Source organism: Lithohypha guttulata (genome assembly GCF_036872675.1).
Source record: "Lithohypha guttulata strain CCFEE 5908 chromosome Unknown scaffold_6, whole genome shotgun sequence".
NCBI lineage: Eukaryota > Fungi > Ascomycota > Eurotiomycetes > Chaetothyriales > Trichomeriaceae > Lithohypha > Lithohypha guttulata.
In genome coordinates, this window is record NW_027042755.1 from 782,618 (window position 1) to 807,896 (window position 25,279).

General features: G+C 49.4%; 8 protein-coding genes across 8 annotated transcripts; 2 read left to right on the top strand and 6 right to left on the bottom strand.

Annotated features, from left to right (window-relative positions):
- Nucleotides 1-90: 90 nt before the first annotated feature.
- LTR64_007720 (uncharacterized protein) lies at nt 91-1,107 on the top strand (the record flags this gene model as incomplete). The annotated part of the gene is made up of 1 exon (XM_064902038.1): nt 91-1,107. One exon carries the CDS (start codon nt 91-93, stop codon nt 1,105-1,107), a length of 1,017 nt encoding a protein of 338 aa, XP_064751717.1.
- A 1,746-nt stretch (nt 1,108-2,853) lies between these two features.
- Nucleotides 2,854-4,527, bottom strand: LTR64_007721 (uncharacterized protein; the record flags this gene model as incomplete). The annotated part of the gene is made up of 3 exons (XM_064902039.1): nt 2,854-4,006; nt 4,053-4,303; nt 4,348-4,527. The coding sequence occupies 3 exons, from the start codon at nt 4,525-4,527 to the stop codon at nt 2,854-2,856; spliced, it is 1,584 nt and encodes a 527-aa protein (XP_064751718.1).
- Nucleotides 4,528-5,011: 484 nt separating this feature from the next.
- Nucleotides 5,012-6,286, bottom strand: LTR64_007722 (uncharacterized protein; the record flags this gene model as incomplete). Its single annotated transcript, XM_064902040.1, has 1 exon — nt 5,012-6,286. The coding sequence occupies one exon, from the start codon at nt 6,284-6,286 to the stop codon at nt 5,012-5,014; it is 1,275 nt and encodes a 424-aa protein (XP_064751719.1).
- A 255-nt stretch (nt 6,287-6,541) lies between these two features.
- On the bottom strand, nt 6,542-8,377 carry LTR64_007723 (uncharacterized protein; the record flags this gene model as incomplete). Its single annotated transcript, XM_064902041.1, has 5 exons — nt 6,542-6,626; nt 6,681-6,718; nt 6,774-8,068; nt 8,119-8,249; nt 8,298-8,377. The coding sequence occupies 5 exons, from the start codon at nt 8,375-8,377 to the stop codon at nt 6,542-6,544; spliced, it is 1,629 nt and encodes a 542-aa protein (XP_064751720.1).
- A 1,474-nt stretch (nt 8,378-9,851) lies between these two features.
- On the bottom strand, nt 9,852-12,086 carry LTR64_007724 (uncharacterized protein; the record flags this gene model as incomplete). Its single annotated transcript, XM_064902042.1, has 2 exons — nt 9,852-10,291; nt 10,343-12,086. 2 exons carry the CDS (start codon nt 12,084-12,086, stop codon nt 9,852-9,854), a joined length of 2,184 nt encoding a protein of 727 aa, XP_064751721.1.
- Nucleotides 12,087-14,057: 1,971 nt separating this feature from the next.
- Nucleotides 14,058-15,769, top strand: RIM9 (regulator of ime2; the record flags this gene model as incomplete). The annotated part of the gene is made up of 2 exons (XM_064902043.1): nt 14,058-15,002; nt 15,059-15,769. The coding sequence occupies 2 exons, from the start codon at nt 14,058-14,060 to the stop codon at nt 15,767-15,769; spliced, it is 1,656 nt and encodes a 551-aa protein (XP_064751722.1).
- Nucleotides 15,770-16,355: 586 nt separating this feature from the next.
- LTR64_007726 (uncharacterized protein) lies at nt 16,356-18,778 on the bottom strand (the record flags this gene model as incomplete). Its single annotated transcript, XM_064902044.1, has 2 exons — nt 16,356-17,678; nt 17,813-18,778. The coding sequence occupies 2 exons, from the start codon at nt 18,776-18,778 to the stop codon at nt 16,356-16,358; spliced, it is 2,289 nt and encodes a 762-aa protein (XP_064751723.1).
- Nucleotides 18,779-21,010: 2,232 nt separating this feature from the next.
- LTR64_007727 (uncharacterized protein) lies at nt 21,011-21,914 on the bottom strand (the record flags this gene model as incomplete). The annotated part of the gene is made up of 2 exons (XM_064902045.1): nt 21,011-21,615; nt 21,881-21,914. The coding sequence occupies 2 exons, from the start codon at nt 21,912-21,914 to the stop codon at nt 21,011-21,013; spliced, it is 639 nt and encodes a 212-aa protein (XP_064751724.1).
- Between the last annotated feature and the right edge of the window lie 3,365 nt (nt 21,915-25,279).

Genomic DNA, 25,279 nt, shown 5'->3' on the forward strand with positions numbered 1-25,279 from the left:
ACTGCCATTCTAGAAAAGTTGCAGGTTGCAATCGCATGGTCAATCTAGCACTGGGCCATCAACTGCAATCATCATATCATAGCAGTAACTATGCCACCTCGTATACCAACAGTCTCAGCAAACGGCTATAGGTCATTCAACCTTACATCACTGCTTCAAGCTCTTCCGAGACAGTCCGACACGCTCACTCCATGTTCAGCATGTCTTTTCTCAACCACTGCATCAATACAGATGAAGAGAGGAGGAAAGAGGAAGCCCAATCAACGCCTCGATCCCTACCGTGTCGAGCAGGCTAGACAGCGCAAGGCAGCCAACATCGAGAAGCGATACAAGCTTCAAGCCGAACGAGCAGCAGCTCTAGGTGATCCAGTTCGCAGCAAGCCAACCCCTTTCCTCACATCTCTGAACCTCGTTCAAGCTACACAGCCTGGACAAGCAGCTGGTTCGCCAACTGGAGACACCTACCCGAATTACCAGCTCAATTCAAGAGAAGCCGAAGAACAGATTGCTCACAGCAAGTGGTTAACAGAGCCGTTGGAGAGTCAAGTCAACGACAAACAAGCATATGAGAAACGAGCCGCTCAGCATGAGGCACACCATCAAAACGCGACAGCGGCTATTGAAAGAATCACAAATCTGGGAAACAGCAGTAGCGGTGACAGAACGAGGTTGAACATTCAAAGATGCATAGACACATTTGGAAGACACACCACTGATACTCTATTGCCGCCAAAGCCTTCAAGTCTAGGCCCTACCAAGTCTTCTTCTACCATGTCCGAGCTTCTGGACGAACCGCTGAGCGTAGAAGAGGCAGAACGACAACGACTTCTATCCGAGCTTGCAAGCATACCAAAACGTAGTGGTCCCGACACAGGTTCCTCAGAGGTGCAAATCGCTATCCTGACCACCAAGATCAATGTGCTTGCACAGAATTTGCAGGGAGCAGACAAGCACAATAAGCGTGAGTTGAGGTTGCTGGTACACAAACGACAGAAGCTGTTGAAGTATCTCAGGAAAAAGGAAAGAGGTGGTCCAAGATGGCAGAATATTGTGGATAATCTGGGCATAAACGATGCCATGTGGAAAGGGGAGATTACTTTGGCATAATGTGCCGGACGTCTGACAGCAAGATGCACCGCTTTCCTCGTGCACGACCACTTTGGTGCAGCACAAGTCTAATCAGGCGCTTGGCAAGAAGTACAGACCATCTGCCCCTGCTGATCTTGATGTATATGTGTATAGTATCAGCATTTCACCACCTACAAGTGATGGTCTTCTTATCGAACCTGAAGTGCGGTCTAAAACTTTCCTAGAGAATGAGGACTCTACTCGATCGTCCTGGCCGGCCACCGATTTGTCAAGTCAAGTCATATCAACCAAGCATTGTCACAAGCTAGCATATTAAACAAACGAGCCTATTTTTGTCCCTAAGAGAAGTGTTTGCTGACAGGGAGGAAGCTCTTCTTGTATACGCCTACCGATGGATGGGGCGATTATTGCTGATAAAAAGGTCACCCAGGTTGCTTGATGCCGAAAGATCATTGTCATTGCGGCTAGTGACACAACACAAGGTACCACTGCGAACGTTCTCTCGAAGGGATTGTCTTGATTACGCTCAAGCAATACCTCAGCCCTGCGCCCTGCTTATCCCTCGTACCAGGATCTAGTCAAGGTTGTCGTTTACCAGCGGCGTTGAGGTCAAGCCTTCACATGGAGCCAATCGATTCATTTTCCGGCGGCTTAGCATCGAACACACTAAGCCATCAGTCGAGCTGACCATAGTACATGATGGCAAGATGTCTGATGTGTCTGCGGGCCGACTCCCCTCCATATCGCTGTCACCGCAGTCGTCCGCATATCACAGTCAGAGTCGAAGTCCCCAGCCTCGTCTCAGAGTGGTGGCAATTGCCTGTTTGTTCTCACTTGCATATCGCAAACGACCAGAATCTGCTCTCAAGACTTAAGATGACTACTAGATCCGATCTACTTTTTGTCAAATCCACCACAACATTCAACTTCAGAGACTCATCTTTACAATCCACATCCCACTATCACACAACCCTGCTTTATCCAAAGTACCAGTCCAACATGCATCCTACAAGAACCATCCTCTCTACACTCGCCCTGGCATCAAGAGCCCTCGGTGCCTCGACCTTACCTACACCTGCCACTGTCACAGCCGAAGTCTGGCCAAGCGATGTCTGGAAAGCAATATCCGACTATCCCACCCTCTGGCCGCTCGTTGCTCCCACCGTTCGCTTCCATACGAAACGACCATTGCCGTCTTCAATTCCTGCGCCACTATCGAGCACGAAGTACCAAATAGACAAAGAAGGCGACACTCCTACAACCACCATAGCAGAAGACAGCACGCCTGTGAATCTCAATGCCCGTGACCTGATTGGGAGTGTCTGTCCGGGCTTCGACACGAACAACGCGTGTGATGATGGTGTCACGAGGAGTGGTGCAGGACGTCTTTTGCCCAAGGTTGCAACCGTCGTGGCTGGGATGACGGCGCTGGAATTGTCGTTTAGTTAGGATGTGAAACAAGTCCGCATGGCTGGTGGCACGATTGAACTGCCGGTATTGAGTGGTCGGATAATCGTAACTGAAGCTGCGCTGGATATTTGGCAAACGGAATCAAGGGGTTCTGATTGAGGTTGCATCTTCGAACACTTCAGCATGAGATTGGTGGTTAGACTCAGATTAGTGTACTTGTGAGCTACCACATATCATGACATTGTACATAATGTGCACTATACTAGCTCAATCGCTTCCGCTGTCGTATAATGTTCGACCATTTCTTAGCTCCGAGTACCACCGCTTCCTTCCGATGCCACTTGCCAGATGGTCTCAAGGTGTGGAATCACAGCTCGAGAAGTCAATTAGACTCGACATTGGCATTTGTGCATTCGGTAGACAGAACGCCACATTTTCTCCTAGTATAGGAGTGGCTCCAGGCTTAGCCATGCCACTTTCATCGTCGAACACATTGTGGTACTCACTCTCAATCCTTTGGTAGAACTCATCGTAGATTTTGTCAGTCTTCATGCCATCGCGCACGATATCCACAATACCACCAAGCAGAGCAAGCAAAGTCGGAGCTTTGGTCTCCCAAGTTACGAATCGTGCAACAGCAGAGCCGTCGAGTCGAGTTGCAGCTGTACTGCCATAGACAGTCTGCATTTGTTTGCCGTCGAGCATGTTTTTGTACCACGCCAGACCATTGCTCTTGTCGAACAGAATGGTTGGCGCGACTGAATAGGGTGTAACCACATCCAGCTCTTGCTCTTTGAAAACTGCGACCGAAGGTATGCCTGCATTCTTGATAGCGTCGTACTCTAATGTTGCGTTCGAAGCGCGAATGCCAGATGTGGAGCTTGTACCGTTGAGTGCCGATGCATACATTCCTGGCACACCCATCAGCATAGAATTGCAGGTACGAACTCGTTCTCCATTCTTGAAAACACGATATATAACCGGGACGTCGAGATAGGGCAAGAAGAGAAGTTTCAGCTGTTCGTTACTGCCAAAGTAGAGACCTCTCTGAACAGTGATCGGCGTGATGTGCCGTCCAAAAATAGGGTTTCCCTCGTAGTTCACGCTGCCATACTGATGGCGTGATGCATCCACTATAGATCCAGTGTAATTGGCTGCCAGCAATTGTGGTCTTTTTGCATCCCAGAGCAGATCAGCCTCTGACTTGTTCAATGTGGAGGAAAAGTATAGGAACCAGCTCATAAGTTCTCCTTCGTAAGGGTCATTGTTGAGACATATAGGATCCTCGCAGGCATAGCGCTGACCTGATGCAAAGGGAGACAGGTCTTCTTGCAAGGTAGATATGGCACAAACTTCTCCAGCATGCTGACCTTGCATGAAGACAGTCTTTGCATTGCGGCGTGCGTAGAGAAACCATTGCATCCAGTTACCTCCGAGCTGCTGGAATTCGGATCGGTCTGAAGCTTGTAGGACATGAATCAGTGCGTAGACAGCCCAGAGCAACCGACTAGAAGAGTATTAGCACTAATGTATTGGGTTCGAGAACGCCATACCCGTTGTCTGCAGCAGAGACTTTATTACGCCAATCATAAGATGGACGTGCTATGGCAGAATTTACCTCCAGACCAGGTAGGAAACCCCCGTAACCCGGAAAGGACTGATTGAAGGCAGTATATGTGTTCAACTTGGTCGTCAAGATCGAAGCAGCAATCTCGCCAGCGTCTGTAGGGTTGGCTGGGTAGATAAAGGTCGAGGCACGGGCACTGCCATTCAGAGCAAGCGTGAGCAGCATTATGTGCCAGGCCTAGTCTTCGTTAGCAGGTCCGGGTAAAGTGATTGCGAAGGTACCTCATGTCTTGGATTGCCTCGTGTATATTCTGGTGAGAGGGTGCTTGGCAAACCAGTCTGGTACCCCAGAGCAGTATGAGAGATGACCAAGCCGGTCGAGGAGTGATAACCGATGCCATCAGTGTGGAATTGGCCATCCCAGTAAAAGATGTTGTCCTCGAAGCGAGTCGAATCTCGCATGATCTCATCTTGAGTGGAGTTTGGCGAGAATCTGCATAGTCCATGCTGAGGAGCTGCCTGCCGGACAGCAAAGCTGTGACTCAATGAGCACAGAGAAAGCAGAACGAAAAGGGCATACATGCTGAAAGGGTCGTGTGGTGCGTCGGGGTTGAAAGTTGAAGTTTTGCATTTAGCTCAATGAAAGTGAACTGCCAGTGGGAGGTCTGAGAAGTGTTATGTTTGGACAATGTGGTCGGAATGTGCATATGGCATGGTCATTGGCAGAGTCGTGCCTTGCACGGCCGTTGGACTATGTGCTTCAGCGTCAGCAGAAAGGTGCGACTTGCAACAACCGTCCACAATTCGAGTAACAGGAAAGTACACAGAAACGTGCTCTCGTTCCGTAGTAGTACATACCAAGCTTGCACGCCTGAATTCTATACATCGTGTAGGCCATGCTGCTGTATCGTTGATGACACTGCCCTCATGAGATATTGCCTGCCTTTTATACAACTTGTGTAGCGACAGTACCCACTGGCCTCTCAACATATTCCATCACACCATCGACAATACTCTTTCTCGCACCTTCGCTGCTTGGATTCTTTCCACTGAGGTATTGGAGCCACACCAAGCGGCTTATCCTTTCATCTTCAATTTGCCCAAATTTTGTCCTCACACCCTTCGGATCCTCGTACCACGCATTGAGCCTGCCCTTTGCATCTCTGGTCAATAGTAGGATCTCTCCCTTTGGTAGTTGCTTTCGTGGTGCGGCATTGAACAATGCTTTGAAATCGTTCATGCTGCTACCGAAAGACTCATCAGAAAATGATTTGTCGTTTCTACGACCGGCGAAATGCTGTGTCTTGGCTGTAACCTGTTTGAGAAAGCCGTCTTTCAAATGGCTGAAATCTGTATTTCGGGTTGGCACGATCCTGAAGACAGATCTGATATTGCCGTCCTTCAGAACTGCGTTCCAGATTTCCTCGCTCTCGTCCCCACTCATCAGCGCGTCTCTTAGCTTGCCCTTCTCTCCTGGTACCAACGTCGTGGCTACCGAGTCCTGCGTCCGGATCAAGCGCTCCTGAAGAGTGTCGATATCTGGCAATGCAACGTACATTCCTACCACGTATACTTGTATGCCCAAGAAAGAAACCGTACGTATTCCCAAGCCAACAAGACAGTACTCTTGATCCCCACGCTCCGCAGCTGCCTTGTTTCCCGAGTCCAGCTCAGACATGAATATCGACTTTGGAAATGTAGGTACACTACTCGTTCCAGTCTCTATCGTCTCGATCTCTCTCTTCTCCATTCCCTGCTCAAGCAGACCTCGTGGGATAGGCGACGAAGGCGGAGCATCATGCCTGATCAGCTTCGTCTCACTTGGCCAGAAGTAGACCGCGCCAAACATAGCCACAGTACATGCAATGATGCCGATGGTGGCCCTTCTGTTGCGCTTTCTAAGCTCTGCAAACGCGATCTTGTCCCTGTCTACTTCGTCCGGCTTAGGAAGATATCGTCGACGCAAGTCCTCCGCAGACCCGATATGTGCGATGTTTGAGGGAACATTACGTGCTCGAACTGTGCTGGACGCGAGACTGCGACTGAGTGGGTGTACGACACTGTGAGCCTGTCTGCATGAGCAGACGTGCCGCGATACGAGCGTTCTGAGCGGTGATTGCTGCATAATGTCTGTGAGATTGACTATCAAGGGTACTAAATTCGACACAACAAAGTCCTGGACAGCACGAACAACTTTGATGTAGCTGAGATCGAGAGGCATGACCGCATTATCAACTAGAGTATGTACTAGCAGTGACTGACAGGCAACTTAGCCGATGTGCTCAGTTTCGTAGTTTCGTTCGTAGACGATCAAGCGAACACAAAATGATTGCAAGAAGCATAACATGAATAGCATATCAAGTTCTAACCTAGAACTTTCTCAAGAAGAACAACCAACCACACCCATGGACACCGTGCTGGCATTGGCGGTTAAAGATTCGCTATTATATATACATTATGTCCCAAACAAGCGAGCCTATGCTCTGGTGATCTTCCAGCCCTCGTAGTCGTTGCTGATCGACTTATCGAGTGAGCTGACATACTCAACCATACCACCAGCCCTGGAAGAGATGTCAGTAACGGTGAGGATGTGATGAAGAATAATAAAAACTTACCAGTTCAGTGGCTCGACCTTGCGTCCTGGAATGTTGCTCTGGATAGAAGTTAGTATGAATTCACAATACTCGCATTGGGGTCAGTGAACATACTCCTTGATACCATGACTTGGCTCGTGGGAAGAGTGAAGCATCCCACTTCTCGTGCATGCGCTTGCACCAGTCGTCCTCGTACTCCTGTGTGGCTTCAGCACGCACGATCTTCTCATCCTGTATCTGTTTGAAGAACTTCTCCAAGAATTCAGCTTGGAATTGTGTGCAAGAAGGACCATTCGAGAAGGCAGTTGGTGCCTGTGGTCCGTACAAGAAGAACATATTAGGGAACTCAGGCATGGCAATACCCATGCTGGTTCTTGTACCGTTCTTCCAGTGGTCAGCGATTGTGCCGCCATTGATACCCTGAATATTGAGCTGGGCAAGGGAGCCAGTGACGGAGTCGAAGCCGGTAGCGAGAATGATGACATCGTACTCGACCTCACCGAGGTCTGTCTTGATCCCCTTCTCGGTGACTTCTTGCACTGGGTGCTCGTTGACATCGATGATCTTGACATGTGGCTTATCTATTGTCTCGTAGAAGTGTTGTTCCAACGATGGTCGCTTGGTACCCCATGGATGTGGTGCCTGCTCTGGTGCAAGCAGTCGCTGCTTCTCTGGGTCAGTAATTCTCTTCAGAACAGTCTTTCGCCAGAAGTTGTATGCCTCCTGGTTGGCCTTCTCGTCAAAGAGCATGTCCTTGTATGTGTTGAGCCAGAACTTGAAGCCACCTTCCTCAACCATCAACTTGTGGTAGAATGCCTCCCGTTCTTCTGGAGAATCATCAAAGGTGTTCTTCTCCAGGAAGTCGTATGTGAAACCAGCGAATGTGTGTCTTGTCTTTTCGATTTCTCGCTCGTATGTGCCGTTCTTCTTCTTCTCCTCTTCTTCCTTAGGGTCTAGTTGTCTTTGGTTCATGGGCAAGCACATGTTGGGTGTTCTTTGGAAGATGGTAAGCTGCTTGGCCTTGTCACCAATCTCTTGGGCGATTTGGATACCAGAGGCACCAGTACCGATCTGAGCGATTCTCTTGCCCTTCAAGTTGACACCATGCTGAGGCCAGACAGCGCTGTGGTAGATGTCACCCCTGAAATTTCCGAGACCCTGAATGGGTGGTGTGTATCTTCTTGAAGCAAATCCAATGCATGGGATGAACCACTTGCAGTAGATCTCGCTGCCATCAGAGCACTCAACGAGCCACATCTTGGAGGTCTCGTCGAAGACAGCGCTGTCGACATGCTTGTTGTAGGTGATGTGCTCGTTCAAGTTCCACTTCTTCTCGAGATGGTCGAAATATCTTCGTAGCTCAGGGCCGCCTGCATATCGCTCTTTGAAGGTGAAGTCCTCCCAGATTTCTGATGATCATCAGTATTAAGAGCTTACAGAATTTAGGAAACAGGCATACCTTTATCGAACATCTGGTAGATAGGGGTGTCACTGTCGACACGTGCACCTGGATAGCAATTCCAGTACCAGATACCACCAGATGCAGCACCTTTCTCGTAGATCTTGACGCTGTACCCTAGTCTCCGGACTCTGCCAACGGTTAGCATCCCCAACAGAGGCGTAAGTACCAGGTCTTACCTGTTCAATAGAGTGAAGGAGCCGAAGCCTGCTCCAACAAGCAGGATATCGACATGCTCGACCTTGCCCATCTCGTCCATGTTTGCTAGTATGCTGTTGTGCCTGGAGAGTAGAAAATCGTACTACGAGTAACAGAAGAGACTTGATAAAATCGCAAGAGCTGAGGCGAAAACAATCCCTTTCATATATTATACAAAGCGAGCTCGACCACTTTTCATGCACGGAATCAACCCCGCGCCGGACATGTCTATCGTGAAGGTCATGCTTGTTGATGTTAACCTTCAGATGTCTCCTGCATGATGAGGGGTCAAATCGGACTAACGGGTGGATCATAAGATTGTGCGAATGGAAACACAATGCAGGAATGATAGCAAGTCGAGTGAAGGGATCTGCTTTGACACCAGAAGAGAGACTTTGCACTCTATGCGTCGACCCCAAAATCAGGTTCGAGATAATGGGGACAATTTGGAATCACGAGCCAATAGGAATCTCTCTGCATACTTTGAACCAAAGTGGCGTGAACGAGCCTGGGGTATCGTGGGGAACACGTCGCCACTGTTTTTCAAGATACGACAGGCCGATTGTGGCGGTTCTTCTGGTCGTGCCCAAATGAGTGCACCTCTACGTTGTATGTTTTAAGGTAAAACACAAAAACTTAAGACAAGGCCAGACTTTGTAGTTTCGAGATGCAGCATGTATTTCGATATCATACCTAGAGTTTCGGTAAACCAGCATTCTAGAACCTCTAAATGCTGCAGGCTGAGAAGGCCTCCTCAGTAACCACTTCAAACGCCAGATTTGTGACTTCAGGGCCCTTCGGGTCAGGATATTGTTTGCTTGCTCACAACTCTCAAAGCGTTGAACGGGCTTACAAGAGTAATCAATGAATACGAACGGTCCTTGATAAAGAATCAAGGCGCTTGTGCGCCTTGAACGTCACAATGGTGGTGCAGACATATCGCGGATCCCGCTGTAGCGAACAGAGACGACATTGTCTGCGCGTGCAAGCTTTTTGTCGTTCGCGTCGACCTCGGGATAGATGACGCCACTATGTATATGAGATCACCCCGCACCCCGCGATATCGGTCCTGTAACCGCCGGCTGGGATTCATTCGCGTGTATCGACTTGACTCGACAACGCTGTGTCAATCACTACTCGAGTATCGGGAGGGCGGGCAATCGTATCGTTGCCGCTTCGATGTTGTGGGGAGCACGTCTCGGACAAAATGAATATCAGGGGTCCTGGCCATGGCTTCTGATTGTGACCCCGACCACTGCGGGACGTGGCGGAGATATCTCGCGAGACTCGGAGTGGACTCGTATCGTGCCTCTTGTTTGCCAAGTCATTCCTCCTGAAGATGTTTTAGCGAGCGCAACAACCTTTATTCGTGTGATAGGTCATCCTGGAGTAACGGGATGAGACAAACCAAAGTGTCGTAACACGTGGCCACAGTGCATGCAGCAGTGTCTCTGTTGCTCGACAATGTTGGACGAATGTGCTGATCTCCCTTACGTTGGAGGTCACGCGGCGACCACTGAAATCTTGCTTGCTCTTCATGAGCTCGTGCTTGATTCATCTCTCTCGTCCTTCTCAAATATTGCCGCTTGCCGACTAGACTCTTCGAGTCGCTCAAAAAGCCTTTCGAGAATCCATTCAGCCTCATCTTTGTCCTGAAGTAGCGGGCTATTCTGTCCAATCCAACTCCATTTGACTGTAGTGCCGGATTGCTTGTTGGTGTCTGTACTGGCTGACGTACCTTTCATGTCAGGATCTCCTTCACCTGCTGTTTGTTTCGACCCTCGGCGGTAATGACCCTTCGCTTTTGACTTTAGTACCGCTTTACGGTGCAAGGTACTGTCAGCCTCATCTTCTCCCAGGAGGCGTAAATAGAAGGTCCATTCAGCATAAGTGTACTTCTTAGGGACCTTTTGTTTCGTGTGAGCATATACTCTCGGGATCTGCGAGATCAGGAGATGACGATAATGGTGTTCAGCTGTCTATGTTAGCTATGTCGCTCTCTGCTGAAGGTCAGCTTCTGACTCACCCTGTGCTCTGCGATCATCCCTATCCATGGCATCATGCTCGCCCTCGATTTCTTCTTCACTCCATGCACCGGCCAGCCGATCCAAAATTTGAATATCGCTAGGGTCAATGTGAGTGTCTTCGGCCGACTTGAACAGTTTTATCAAACCAGGAGGCATGTTCTGCAGCCCGTCTCCTCGCGCCTCCTCATCTTCTTGTACACGATGCGTAGTGTCCTCCTCCTTCTCATGTATATTGCTGACCAGGCTCAGCTTTCCGTTAGTAATTCTATGCATGCTCTGTTTGAGACGATCACGGGTGCTACCCTCTGAACTGGGTAAAACGGAGAGCTCGCCCAGCCAGATAGTGGCATCCTTGACACCCTTGACCACAGTATCACCCATGCTGCTAATTAATATAGTCAATGTAGGCACCGCCATCAAGGACCAGAAAACAAAGAAGGGTTTGGATGCATTAGCCATCAGGAGCAGGTCTCCATATCCTATAGTCAAAATGCTGGTGTATGCAAAATATAAAGAGGCAAAGTATGTCCATTGCTGATTCTTCTCGGCCTGCCAGAATACAGCGGCGCCGACGAACCATAGTACAGCGAAGACGGTGGTGGACACGGTCAGGCCCAGATATCGTTGCTCTTTGGAGGCCATGTCCTGAACGCTTCGCATGGCTTGGAATTCAGCATGCCTTCGTTCTAGTTCCTCGATGTGATCGTCGGCGGGGTCTTTAGCAAGACCTTCGATGGCATCTTTGCCAATTCCATGGAATGTTTTTCTAGAAGGACGTCCTCGTTGCTGGATCTTGGTGACTTGTGCAATAACTCGCCTGCGAGTCTTCTCGGTCATGCGAGCAGACATCTTCTCGGCTCCTCGTTCCAGCACCATGCTTCGAATACTGGAAACAACGAGACCAATAGCGATAATGCCACCAACAGCGAATGGAAACAAGAGGCTCCTGCCAACGTGGGTCTTGGGAGTATATTCGCCTCCGATCCCGACGGTCAGCAGAGTGAAATCCATAAAGTACACCGCATCCAGGAACTTCCAGCCCTCGACCTTGCAATAGACCAGAGCACCTATTTCAAGGTAGACCAGGAAGGATATCGTTTGCAGCATAAGAGTACGCTGAGCAGGGGTCAACTCAAAGTTCTTGCTATATGCTCCTTTGTAGGCGCCCCATACAGTGACACACATAAGGTAGCTGATGATCTGATAGAGGGCCGCGGCAAAGATAGCGTAATAGAAAGCTTGAGTAAGAGCTTGGTCTTCCACACCCGGTGCGTCGAACGCGGAGGAGGACGCAAAGGAAAGGAGGCCGATCAAGAGGATAGAAGCGAACCAGAAGCCGAATATGGTGATTGGTTGTGCAACCTCGAAACGAATACGCTTGGCCATGTTGAGGAGTAACGACATATTCGCTGTCAAGGCAAAGACCAATGAGACGGAATTGACAGCGATGAGCCAGCGCGGGTCTTTCAGATCGATTCCATGTTGTTCAGTACCACCTGGAGGGACTGAGACACGCCAGTTCTCGACCAAAGCATTGACGCTGAAGGCATTTGCCATGGGGCCGAAGGTTCCTGCGATCAAAGGAAAGGCGGTCGAGGCGTACCACCATCTGGTAGGCATAGAGCGAGAGACATCCTCGCTTTCAGGCACATCAAGACCTCCCTGGTCACGTTGCGATTTGATAGTATGCTGTGCTTGAGTTGCAGCATCGGTGATGTTGTCGTCTAGACCCGGGTCGTTCATAGTTTATATCTTGCCTCCTTTTCAGTTCAATTCGAGGTTTCGCTTGGTAATTCGTTCGAAAGGCTGTGGATGTGACGGAGGCATACTGTGCTGGTGTTCTGTCAGTTGATGTCAATAGTGCAGCTCATCGTGGATGCTGGACGACAGATCAGAAGCCTAAATGTGAGGAGTGATGTAGATAGGACGACTGACAACAATCGCGATCACGCGTCTCGCCAACAAGTTCATGTGCATTTTCAAGGACCAGCACAACCAGGTTTGTAATTGGAAGCGAGGACGTCATTGACGCCACCTGTGCCGGGCAACGTAGACAACGATTTCGTTAAGTTTGCAGTTCTTCAGGTATGAATGTACTTGGAGTAACGACGAGTTCGAGAACAACTTTGTGCAGGAACGCAAAAGTTCCGTCGAGCCTGCCGAAAATATCGAGATGCTCGTTCTTGTGTGTTTTGTGCTAGCTTGGTTGAAGCTACCAACACAACACCAAGAAACGAGGTCTGTTCAACTTTAATCAAAGACACATGGAGTGTGCGCCGTCTATTGGTAGAAGATTTCGAGGCACGGACATGCGACTGCAAGTGCCTCAAGAGATTGCTTTTCGTTTCAAAATCTTTATCCGCAACCCGCATTTGAGGTACGTGAGCAGCAAAAGTGGGTAATAGAGCATAGTAATTTGCGACCCTTGCGATCGTCATCGTTTTCCAATCAGTCGAAGCTGCCTACGCACAGCACATCCTTCCTCCAGAATATGATATTGGCGACAACAAAGACTGCCCATCCTTCGATCGCAGATACTCCGATGTTCAACGGTCGGATACTGAAACCTGAACATGCTCAATCGAGATTGTGAAGTCACTCCACGTGCTTAAAACTGTTATTCCGCCAGTCGCAAGTTGTCCCACTCATGCAGGCTAGCTAGCGCAAGAACTCGCTCAAGCTTATTCGTCTAGGGTGCTCTAGGGCAAAACGTTGCCCAGCACAGCCTCTAACTTCCAGCCCTTCAGCCAGTTGCGACACCACAGTCCAGACTTGAACTTGTTTCTGTACAACCTACCTTGGTTGACATCGTCGCCAGTCACCTACTGTCTTGGCTAATCGCAACATTCTCTCTTCTCGAGGCGCGCTCTTTCACCAGCTATCGCAAACAGACATTAATCTTAACCAGAGATACGATCATTCTTTGACAATCTTTAATTTGGCTGTCCATGTCATTCCTTCGGACAGCACGAAACCTAGTCTGCGATACTGGTACTCAATTAGATTTCCCACATCTGCTATACTCAAAAACTCCAAAAGCTTCTGACCACATGGTCTAGCTACGACAGCTTTGTATGCGATGCTAAGACCAGCTACACCATTGACCATTTTGCTTTTCGCATCCTTCGTTCTTCTTCTGGTTTCAACTATTTCCACACCTATTGTAAAAGGAATTCCGATCGCACGCAACGGTGATGCCACTTATGGCGTGTTTGGTTGGTGTTGTGCAGACACAAATCAATGTTCTGGCATAGAAGTGGGATGGAGTACAGGTATTGGCTTCATACGACTGCTTGGTGCTCTGGCTGACAAGATATAGACAACATTCCTTGTCTTCCTACTGCTGGTAACAATGGCTTCTCGTTATCTGGGAACACGAGAAACTCCCTCTCTTCGCTCCTGATCGTTCATCCTGTCGCAGCCTTTTGCAACCTGGTCGCATTAGGTCTGGCTGCTGCTGCTCACCTACATTCACCTTCTCATTCAGCTCGATATCTGCTCGGCTTGCTAATCCTCCTCCTTCCGACTCTACTCGTTACTCTTCTTGCGTTCCTGGTCGATATTCTTCTGTTCGTTCCCCATCTACAATGGGGTGGCTGGATTGTGCTCGCGTCCACCATCCTGGTCGCGGCCTCTGGAATTGTAACATGTGCTATGAGAAGGACATTAGTATCAAGAAAAGCCAGGAAGAAGCGCATTGCTGAAAATGCAGAGATGAGTGGCGCAAACTTCTACGCGCGACAGGCAGAAGAATCGAGGATAGTTCCACAATCCAGTCATGAATCGAAGACACCTATGATGAATGGAGGCGGCATGGTTAACGGAGCTCCTGGGGCTGACCAGCTTCCAAACTTTGCTACATACGACACTCGGCGAAGTGAAGAACGACCTACACTCCCACCCATCACAACCCAGCCAATGCCCTCAACTACTCCGATCGATGATGGTAGGTTCTACGGGGGCCAACGATCACGATCAAACAGTAGACCAAGATCAGCTAGTAGACCTAGACCAGAAGATTTCTCCGCCCCGTTGGGTGCTGACAGACACTTTGAAGAAGTACCACCATTACCTACACCGAATAGAGGTGCATATGGCGCCCCACGAGGTCGAGGTGGCTATCCACCAAGAGGCGGAATGCCACGAGGAAATTCGAGAGGACCTCCACCATCACCATACGGCCCTGGACGAGGTGGATATCCAATTAGAGGGAGAGGTGGCCCACCGTCCGTGCCACTACCACCAGGAGTCATGATTCCAGCTGGTATGAATCGCAGACCACCTCCAGGATATGGACCACAAAGCCCTACTGAAATGGAACGTCCTTACATGCCTCCTCCTTCTCAAGGACCAGTGTATGATAGGCCAGGAGAATCAAATTTTGAACCCTCAAGTCCTTCGAATTACGGATCTGATGCCAATGCGCCTTACGGCGCCGCCTATGGTGCTCGAGCTCAGTCGCCAAGCGTAAGGCGACAGTCACCATATGGATCCCGGGCACAATCACCGGTCGGTGGCCCACCACCTCAGTCAGTACCACCACCAATGCCGCCAATGCCTAATCGATCACAATATGGACCTACAAGCTATCCAACCCCCGGTCCTATTATGGATTCAGGCATGCAAGGAATGGTAGACATGCAAAGGGCGCATCACCAGGTGCGCCAGCAACACAGTCCATCACAAGAGTAAGCTTTCCATCTTCCTCTGTATAGTCGCGTCTAACGAAGCGCAGTTACGTCCCACCACGAGCAGCTTGGTCGCAATCACCACACGCAGGTCCAAGCTCTCCCTCTCGTAGAAGACGAGTAAACTCGGGTGGAAGCGATTATGTCGAAGACGTTGATCCTAGATTCGCCGAACCACCGCCAGTTCCAATAATATCATCCCAGACGTTAGCACAACCTCCCCAGCAGCCATACATTCCAGGCGCTCTAGTCGCAGGCCGGAACCCCAACGATCCCTCTCCCGAATCCAGCTCATCTCAAATCCTCCCTCATACACAATCTTACGAAAATCTCCAGCCAGGCGCACGCAGCCCAGTAGAATCCGAAACCAGCAACTTCACCTCAATATCCCAAAGGCCTATGAATCCCAACTGGCAGCCCGGCCACGGTGGAGAGTTCAACCAATTCGCGCCACAACCCGACCGCCGGCATCAGCAGCGAAAACAAGATATCCTTTTCTCGAACAATCCCGATTTTGAGATTCCAGGTATGGGTCCACCTAGGGGAACGAGACCAGGCTACCGTGGTGGAAGAGGAGGTGGATCGGGTTACGGCCCTGGGCCGGGACCGAGGGGAGGTCCGATGAGACCGCCTCCGCCTAGTGTGCTTGAGACCATGGGTGCCGATGGTAGGTACCCAGGACCTGCTATGGGATCTCCTGTACCAGGACAAGGCAGCGGGAGTGTCAGAGAGATCTAGGAGTCTTTACGTCTGAGATGATCTTGACGAGGAACGGCGCAGAAAACAGTACGCTACTGTTCAGGCTTCGTGTCTGATCTTCATACTGAGATGGATATGACTTTGGGATTGATGTTTTGCAGAACTGAAAGATAGCAGCAATGCTGGTGACCTAGGCTGGCCGTGTACCACAGTACGCGTTGATCTGTACAGAGATTAGATAGCTTACCTCTTGGCTGGACATAGAGAGGATGACGATTAATGAAACTGTACATTGAACGATCTACCAGTATGTAGAATTTGAAAATTGAGCCATCGTTTATCGTGGTCCTCAGAAGGGCGCAACTTACAGGGACCATGCTCATCGAGTATGAAAATGTGAAGAAATCTGGCTAACCCGAATAAATATGTAGTGGAGACACCCTCACTCTTGCATGCTGGACACAAGTTGGCCGCTACACGACAAACTTCGTTGGTAGAACAAGCACTCTAGTGAGCACCATACCCGAAACCGAATGAGCACCGTGGTCGAAGGTACCGCAAAGACCGCAGACCACTGATCGGACGCACATCCATCGAAAGTCATCACAACATCTGAGGACTTCCTTCAAGACATCTTCTTAATCTCCCAGTACAGCTTAATCTTATCCCCATTGAGCTGCCGCAGTAGAGGCAGATATTCAATAGCTGGCTCCCAGTCATCCACAGACAATGGTAAGCGTTCAAAGTGGAGAGCACGACAAGGTCCAAACAAGCCGTTGTGTTGTATGACGCTCATGGATAGTTCGATGGATGTGTCAATGTATAAGTCGTGACCGTGCTTGCTGCAATAGCCTACACACTTTTCTGACGTCGTGGGCGGGGATTCGTCGACACAAGGCTGTATTTGCTGGCTTTCATGAATTTCCTGCTTTGTGTTTTCTGTCATGCGTGCACGCTTATATGGAGGCGAGCTAGGCCGACTATCGGATACGAGATGATCGCTCGTAGTATCGTTCATGCTGTCTGCTGACCGTTTATGACCAGCTATGGATCTGTGATTATGATCACGGCATAGGCATGAGTCCGTCGGTCGTTGGTGCATCTCCTCGGCGCACGGCGATACTTGCTGCGTGCCTCGAACCATAACAGCATTGTCTGCATCTCTAGCCTGCAAGGGCGGGCTGACAATGTCGACAGTATCGTGGCCCTTATCGTTCATCTGTTGTAGTTCGCTAACGGCTGATCTGTGCTCTTCCGGCCTGGTCTTCGAGAGCTGCTGACTGGGCGAGTCGTGTTCCGCACAGGGCAGGTTGCTACTGGTAGGAGCATGCATTACTACTTCTGAAGTGCCTCGAGCAGCGATGTTCGTCTGTGCGACCTCGTTCTTCTCATTCTCATCAGATGCTGCAGGCACAGCAAATAGATCGTCACGAATATTTATCGAAGTCGGAAGTTGTCCCTGTGGTCTGAAGATCGGTTGATGCCATAGAGCCTTCCTTGATGTAGCCAGACCTGAAGCCGTGTGCTTTGGCTGTCTTTGTTTCACACGTGTTGCGCCAGGTTCTTGAGCAGCAGGCAGGTCTGTTGCTTGTATAGGCTGTCTCTGGGCTATAGATATTGCGATTGATGCTGTTCTTCCGTCCCCAGACTCAGCATCCACTTGACTTTCGCCTTCATTGTGATTGCCTTGAGGTGATGCTTGCTTGTTAGGAACGTTCCTCTGTAACCTTGATACTTCCTGAGCTGCGACTGGACGCGACTCAATCAGCTCTCGAAGATTCTCAGCACGTAAAGCAAGTCTGACAAGTTTTCGCCCAAATAGCCTGAAATTTAGAGTACGTTCTCCTGTATAGGCCCTCTCGAAACGCTTGAGTATCATCTCAAAGCCGCGCTCGGTGGTGAAGTAGCCATTGATCTTGCCATCAGTACCAAACCAGGCCAGGTGATGCTGTTCTCGTCAAGGGATGTCTGAAGTTGTTTTTCCAGATATGAGAAGAAGTCCTTGCCACTACACGTAGTGCGTGGCTCAGTATCCGCAGGTCTGAGCTTAGCCATCGGCAACGAGAAAATGCTTCTTCCAACCATTGATGGGTCAACTGTAACGAGTATCTGGTCCCAGTTGACCTTCATGTCAGCTTGCTCCTCAAGACCAATACTCAGCCTGAGACAGGCCATTAGATTGGCACTGCTGCCAACATAGGATCGGGCCCGCTCGACGTAGGTACGTCTGCTCATACCACGCAGCATGTAAAGCCTGACAAGATCGTAGAATTCTGCTATTTTTGTTGGGTCCTTGATATGCCTTCTGATACGCGTAAAGAGATGAGAAATGTCCCGCAACCTTCCAGAACTAGGAGTGTCTAGAGGCCGAATTGAAGGAATTGGGCCCAGCTCGATCATGTCAGAAGGTGTATCGGACACTTCTCTGGGTCTTTGGCTAGTTTCATGGCTCTGCGGCTGCGTCTCTGTATTGTATGGTGAAATTTCAGGTGGTCTCTCTTCGTTGATGACAATTTCTGGTATCGAAACCACATCTTCCATATCAAATAGCCCTTCTATATCCTCTTCTGGCTCTGCAACTATACCTTGTGCCTGTTTGTTCCTGATCTGATTTTCAATCTCTTCCTCGATGTCGCTCATTGGCCGTCTAGCTCTTGGTGGATCGAGAGCAGTAATCTGTATGTCGTACTCATCTGCTGTAGTGTCTAGCATTCTCGCCTTTGCTCTCAGATTTTGTGAACCACACCACTCGTCTCTCAACTTGCTATTGAGCATCAAAGCCCATTGTGCATAGTCTTTCAAACGTTCATCGTCCTCCTCCCCATGTATATCCAATGACTCGAACGTAGGACGAATCCATTCTGTAACCTCGAAGAGACGATGAGGATAATCGTTGATCAAATCGCTTCGATGAGGCCATTTTTCCCGTAGTCGTCTCAGAACAATGTGTTGCTGAGCACGGTACTGCTGAGCGTCAAGCCGTAGTCTTTCCTTCCAGTAACGCTTTGTGATCGAGCTGCAGCCAGGCTTACTCACTTTGAAAGACATCATAAGTATATAAGGGAAAGGAAGTTTGGGAGACCACGGCAAATACGTCTGGTATGTATGCCATGGTAATAGCAGAAGCTGGTAATGAGATCATGAAAACTGCTGATGTGTCGGATAGGCGCCTCTAAATTCGTGCCAGGACAGTGAAGCCTGTCACTATGAATTCGATCACATGTCTGCTGTGCCCCCAGAGTGTCTATCACTGAGCTTTCACGTTGCTCGTCAACGCCTCAACCGCTTGCCAACCTGATTGAGACATTAGTGGTACTGAAAACACAGGCTGCAATGCCATCAAAATATCAAATCGGAAATCAGATGCAGGGGAAAATACCACAAGTTTTCTGACCGACTCACGGGTTTTGAAGCGGAAAGTACAAAACACCCACTATATTAGTGCAGGCAAAAGGCACAGCCGAGACAATAAGTCGAGTTAGTCTTCTCTCAGTATACCTCTTCCAAGAAAGAGTCGACTCCACGAAAGCCACAGACCTGAATGCACGCTCCTAATCTGCTTGTGATCGGTGCTGCAACAACTGATGCTATTCATGGGTATGTCTCATGTTGGATCAATGCCAGACGAAAGGTGTGGTCGTTGAGCCATCGAACGATGTCTTGGTAATGTGCTCTTCTATTGATTATTTACATTCACGATGCATGAGGACGAGCTGGACGTTCCTCTAGTACGTGCACCATTTTAACCCTGGTCACAATAGTCCTGTGCTCTGAAAGATATTGATGCCAACAGAAGTATCCGTCTGGCTGAACTTGGCAAGCGCGCTCGAGGTCTCCTTATGCGCGTTGAGCTAGACTCGATTAAGCAAGGTCCTTCACACTCCAATCAAAGATTCACACAAATACGTTGTGCCTGCACATGGTTGCTCATTCAACCATACGCCTGGTGGATGTCATTCGATTGCGAAGACACATGAGTGATGTTAGGTGATAATATCGGTCTTTCCCATTGAGCTGACGCGGAGAGTACAGGTGGCCCAGGACAAGTATGGATAAGGTAAGCCAATATCGTACAGCTCATCAGATCATCGTCGTATAAGACGGGAGAGTCTGCAGTGATACAGCCCACGACGACGCCTATCAGCAAGCAAAGATGGTCCGAAGCAGAACGCAACATGGTCGACTTGACTGCTAGAGAATGTCTCTGCAATCAACCTAATTTGTTCCCTTGAGGTACGCAAGGGCAGTCGTGAACGATGATGAAAACGTACTCCACCAGTGGTAAGCGTTGGAACAGCTTACGAAGAGGTGGTCGTCGTTGGTGAGCAACGTGGCCATGAGAACCAACGATGATGTTTGCCCTACTTGACAGCGACCAACAACGTACTGATGCACATAAAAGCGCTACATTTCCTCCGCAGAAGAACTTTTCTTCATCTTTTCCTTCCATATCAAAAGTTATACATACCGACATCAGTACTCGAAAACAACCAACACCACCTTCACGATGTCTCCCTACGGGCACATAGTTGATACTATGTGCCAAAAAGTCTGCGAGACTATTGTGGCTGTCGCATTCGCGACACGATTCGGTTACTCCTGGCCATTCGTTGCCAGACCCCAAGCATCACCATCGCGATCTCCTGAACAATTTGTCTGGGTAGATGGGAACAGACCAGCGGGACACGACCCCTGGTGCCAGGACGATTCTCCTACATCCCAAACCATGCAATCGGATAGGATCCTGGATGAGCGCACCTGTGAATGGATGTGTATAAGCGAACCCTTGTCGTCAGACCCGAGTAGCAGCGAGCCAACCACGAACTCCGCACAGCCTGACTTCGATCCCAGGCTGTCCGAGATCCAACTCGAGGATTTACGCGATGCGCTGAGGTGCATCGGTAGTGGTTGAGACAGGGGATACGCAAGAAGTGGGAAATAAAAAGGAGCACGAAGAGTTCCTCAAAAACCACAAAAAGAAAAAAGAAACAAAAAACAAGCGCGGAATCAATAGTATGCTCGCCGATGTTCCTCTCAACAAAAGATACCATGTTCAATGAGTGCGGAGGTCAGGGCCAGCACAGATAGTTCAACTCAAATTACCATGATTCAATGCAATCCTATGTTCAAAAAGCAGAACTCATCGTGATGAAACCGTCGTGTTCCTGGGCTCCACCCCATGTCCCCACCGACCCCTTCCCTATAAATCTTTCCGTAACAATAGAAGACAGATTCGTGCATAGCATGAAGCATCGCAGATCCATATACATGAGTGCGCGCCTATTTCTTAGCCTGACTACGTGTTCGCGTGCTGACTAGATCACCACCTGCTCGTGGAGCTGTCTCCTTCTTATCCTTCTTCGCTGCAGTGGTAGTGCCCTTGGGACGACCTTTAGCCTTCTTCTCAGCGTCCTGCTTGGGCTCATCCTTCTTAGTCTCCTTCTTCTCCTTAGCAGGCTCTGGAGTCTTCTTCTTATCTTTCTCCTTCTCCTCTTCCTTGGCAGGCTCAGGCGTCTTCTTCTGCTTCTTGGTAGCAGCACTGGCCTTGGCGGTCTTTCCACCCTTTCGTACTTCCTTGCCATCATGTTCTTCGTGCTTGTCGTCATCCTTTGTCTCTTCTTCTTCTTTTTCTTCCTCGTCATCAGCCTTGCGCTTCTTGTCGTCCTTGGCCTTGGACTTGGCACCGGAAGCTTTCTTGTCGATGTTTAGCTCAGAGGCCTTCTTGACGACATCGTTGCCGCTACGTTCAATGTGAACGGCTGGGTTATTGGGCTCGGCCTTCTTCTTGATCGTGTTGCCGCGCTTCGACTTGATCGCGACATCGCCCTCGGTCTTTGTCTCGGCGACTGTGCCGCCAGGCGCGCCACCTCCATAGTTCCAGCTTACTATACGCGTGTTGTCAGCAGAGCTCTCAGGAACAGGCAAGGGCGCACAGCAGACGCGTGGCAGAGCATCGAAAGTAGTAATACAGCTCGAATAGATATGATGCTAGATTCCGACACCAGCATGCGCTCTCGAACGCCGGCCAGCCTAGGACTTGCGCATAACTGAGCAAGCTCAATCACGTCCTTTCATGGGTAGGAACAGGCATTGAACTGAAGAGCAGTGCTGATGTCTCCTGGACGCGCCGGCAGCGCGCATTAAACGTACCTTTATCGCCCTTCTCTGGTGTTTCGCCGGCCATGATGAGGCTGTCTTTGGCAGGTATTTAGTAGGTGTAGAGGAAAAGTACTGCTCAGAAAATTGGATCAAGTAAGTCGCGAAGTTCACGCGACTCTGTAGACCTGAGATCTCGTGATAGGAAGCAACAGAAAGTGGTAGCGACAATCTCAGGATGTGGGAGGAGGTCGGGGCGTCGAGGACGCTGCGCAACACGGCCGTGCATAACATCATCATCTCAAACACGCTACCAAATCTCCACTAGCAACCGGGGTTAGGCACGAAGATAAGGTTGTGTGGCACCTGAAGAATCCCCCTGGTTCGCTAAGCAGTTCTAGGCGAGGGTGCCCCGGAAGAGCTTCGCGTAGAAGTTGTGCCACCCATGTCTTGCTTGTCCACTATGTTTGCATCTCCCATGTATTCGACCTTAATACCATTGTCCTTCCAAATTCTGCTTACCAACTGATCCTCAAGCTCTGTCTTTGCAGGGCTGCCGGTCCATATGTAAACATCGAGAAACATGCTGGCTAGCAGGTCTAGCATTGCTGACCATCTTCCAGACGCGAAGAGTCCTGCTTGTAACTTCATCCTCTCCAGCACTAGCACTTTGTATAACGAAAGGAATGGAGAGTGGTCTCGATGTACGTTCGTGGTCGGTTTGTATAAGAGGTACTTCGACGGCAGGCATGCTCTCTTTCTTGTATGTTCGTACCTCTATACAGATTTTCCGTTAGCTTGATAGGAGACTCATTCACCTCGGAAGGTCACCATTCCTCTTCGAGGCCAAGTGCTGAGCAAGAATAATAATGAATTGACGACCCAGTTGTTCGCCATGATGTGGTTCGACGCGTGCAACGATGGAACAATGCTTGTTCAACGATGATGCTTATATCTCAAGCCACGTCCAAGATGTGTTATAGATACTGACAGGAGGAGGCAGGTATCAGATTCGATAATTTCGAAGAAATGAATGAGGGCTGCAAGACTATGGCAAGCAACAAGATGTGGTAGGCGCGACGCGATGCGCCTTCCACGATCATTCCTAGACCTGCATCTTCACACAGCTTTCAATATGGAACCTCCTTCAGCTCGAAATCCTCAAATCGCCGATTGTAACAGTATGCGCTGCTTACGAAACAGGCTGGGACTTATCGGTCGCACGTGGAAAAGACGTGACAAATTCGCGGTTCCAAAAATTGTGTTAGGTAAGCTGTCCTGCACTAACAATTGGCGAGTGAAAGTAACAGGTTTCAGGAGAATTAGTCAATCCTCCAAGCACTTCTGACCGATCTAATACAGTCGAGCCTTGTTTCAGGCACATAGTCAAATACACGTGTTACCAGAGTCATGCAAGAAGCCGTTTGTGTTTGCTCAGAAGTCTCTTCGTACTCAAGAACAGTCGACATAATATCGCAAACACAGAGGAGAAGAGAGCGGGAAAGCTGTTCTGCAGTGTTCTTCTACTTATAACTTACGTTGGTCTTCTGCATCATGGACAGCACCACTATCGGAACCGACGACCCGTTTTCTGACACATTCTTCTCATATGTATATATGACGAACGCTGAACCTGAAGATGCCACCAGCCTGTCCGAGATTCTGGAGTCGACCTTGCAAGAATCATCGAGGACGTCCTTAACATCGGTTGAGACTTCTACAGACGAACCGTCCACCTCCGAGACAGACGCAAAGTCATCTCAATCCACTGAACGAACTTCCCCTTCAAGCGCAGACCATACTGACAGTGAGGAAAAGTCACTGTCCCGCACCAGCAGCATTGATACCACGTTACTAAGTACTACTGTAACTCTGAAGCTTATAACGACTAGCTCAGTGACTAGAACTCGTCAACCAGTCAGTCGGTCGGATCTATCAACCACGAGTACAACGATATCCTCTCCTGCCAGCATTCCAACCATCACCTCTACTGTGTCGGCCACATCCTCTCCTCCAGCAACATCTACAACAACACAACTACCAGATAATTCCACGAGCTGCCACCCCGGAACAAAATGTGCATGGCAAATGGGAGTCGGGCTGAGCTTCGGGTGTGTCGCAGTGATTGCCATAATGCTCGTGGTTTGTTTCAGATACCGCAAGTCTTTGATGATATCTCGTCAATCTTACCATGAAGGACGAATGAAACTACGATTTGGACGAAACACAACGGATGAGGACTCTGCAGGAAGCTTGAACATGACACAATTAGAATCAACAATAGCATCCTCTGCACCACCGACATATGGCCAAAAGGACGAATTGTTCTTGCCAAAGGACGTTCAGCAAGTGGTGGACAAAGTACAAGAAATGCGAAACCAAAGCATGCGTCTACCTACCAATACTTATGGATCCGTGTTGAGGAAGCCATTGACGGACTACAGAGATTTTTAGACGATAAAGAGGGTAGACGATTATTCAGAGCCCATGAGTATCTACATGTCACATACATCCTTTGTCCTTCGCAAGAAACCTAGACAACCATACCATGAACTGATCACTGAAGCAATATCACTCGATTACCACGTAGAAGCACTACTCGTTATTTTTTCGCTGTCAGGTATGCTTCACTGATACATCTGAACCAGTTCGAGTCCCTTTCAAGAGAATTGACGCTGAGCTAGATCACCCAACATGAAATTGTTCACTCACAACGTGTCACCATCAAGTCCATATCTAACCAGCATCTTCGTCCGGTGTTCCAGTCTTGTCCTCAACTATTCCAAACCACGAACACTAGATCGATACCGAAGAAATCTACCTTCGTCACCCCTACAGAAGATCTTCAATCAACACAACCACAGGATTCAATAGACTCCAACTCGACAAACACCAAGCAGGTCGATATGCAGTCGTTCTTCACCACAGCTGTGGTGCTCCTCGGTGTCCTGTTAGGCCTTGCCATCTCCTATCCTCACGCGTCCATTCCTATCATTGAGGAACCAGCTACCACCTATCTATCGGCCCTTTCTACTCGAGCTGACACCATGGTCTTCGCATTCGATACCGCCAAAGATGACCACCTCGTACTTCACGTCCCCGTGGACGGACTCAAATACCAAGTCTCCTCCCTCGACTGCTTCGACCGAGATACAGGTAACCGCGCCGGCGGATGCAGTTCCACAGCCGTGTCGTACCTCGTTCCGCTCTGGGGTTCCTCATCAGCCTGCTGCAGCATCGACTTCAACAAATGCTTGAAACTGGGGGATATTCTTGGAGGAGGCCTCACTATCGATCCGGCTCATCCCATGGATCTGAATCGCTGCCAATATTTGACGGATGGGGTTTGTGGTGCTTGGCCTGCGACCATGTTACATAATTCGTGTGAGGAAGGGACGAGATCGGGAGAGTCGGTGGCAGTAGAAAAGGACGCTTAGGCGTTGACCTAGAAAA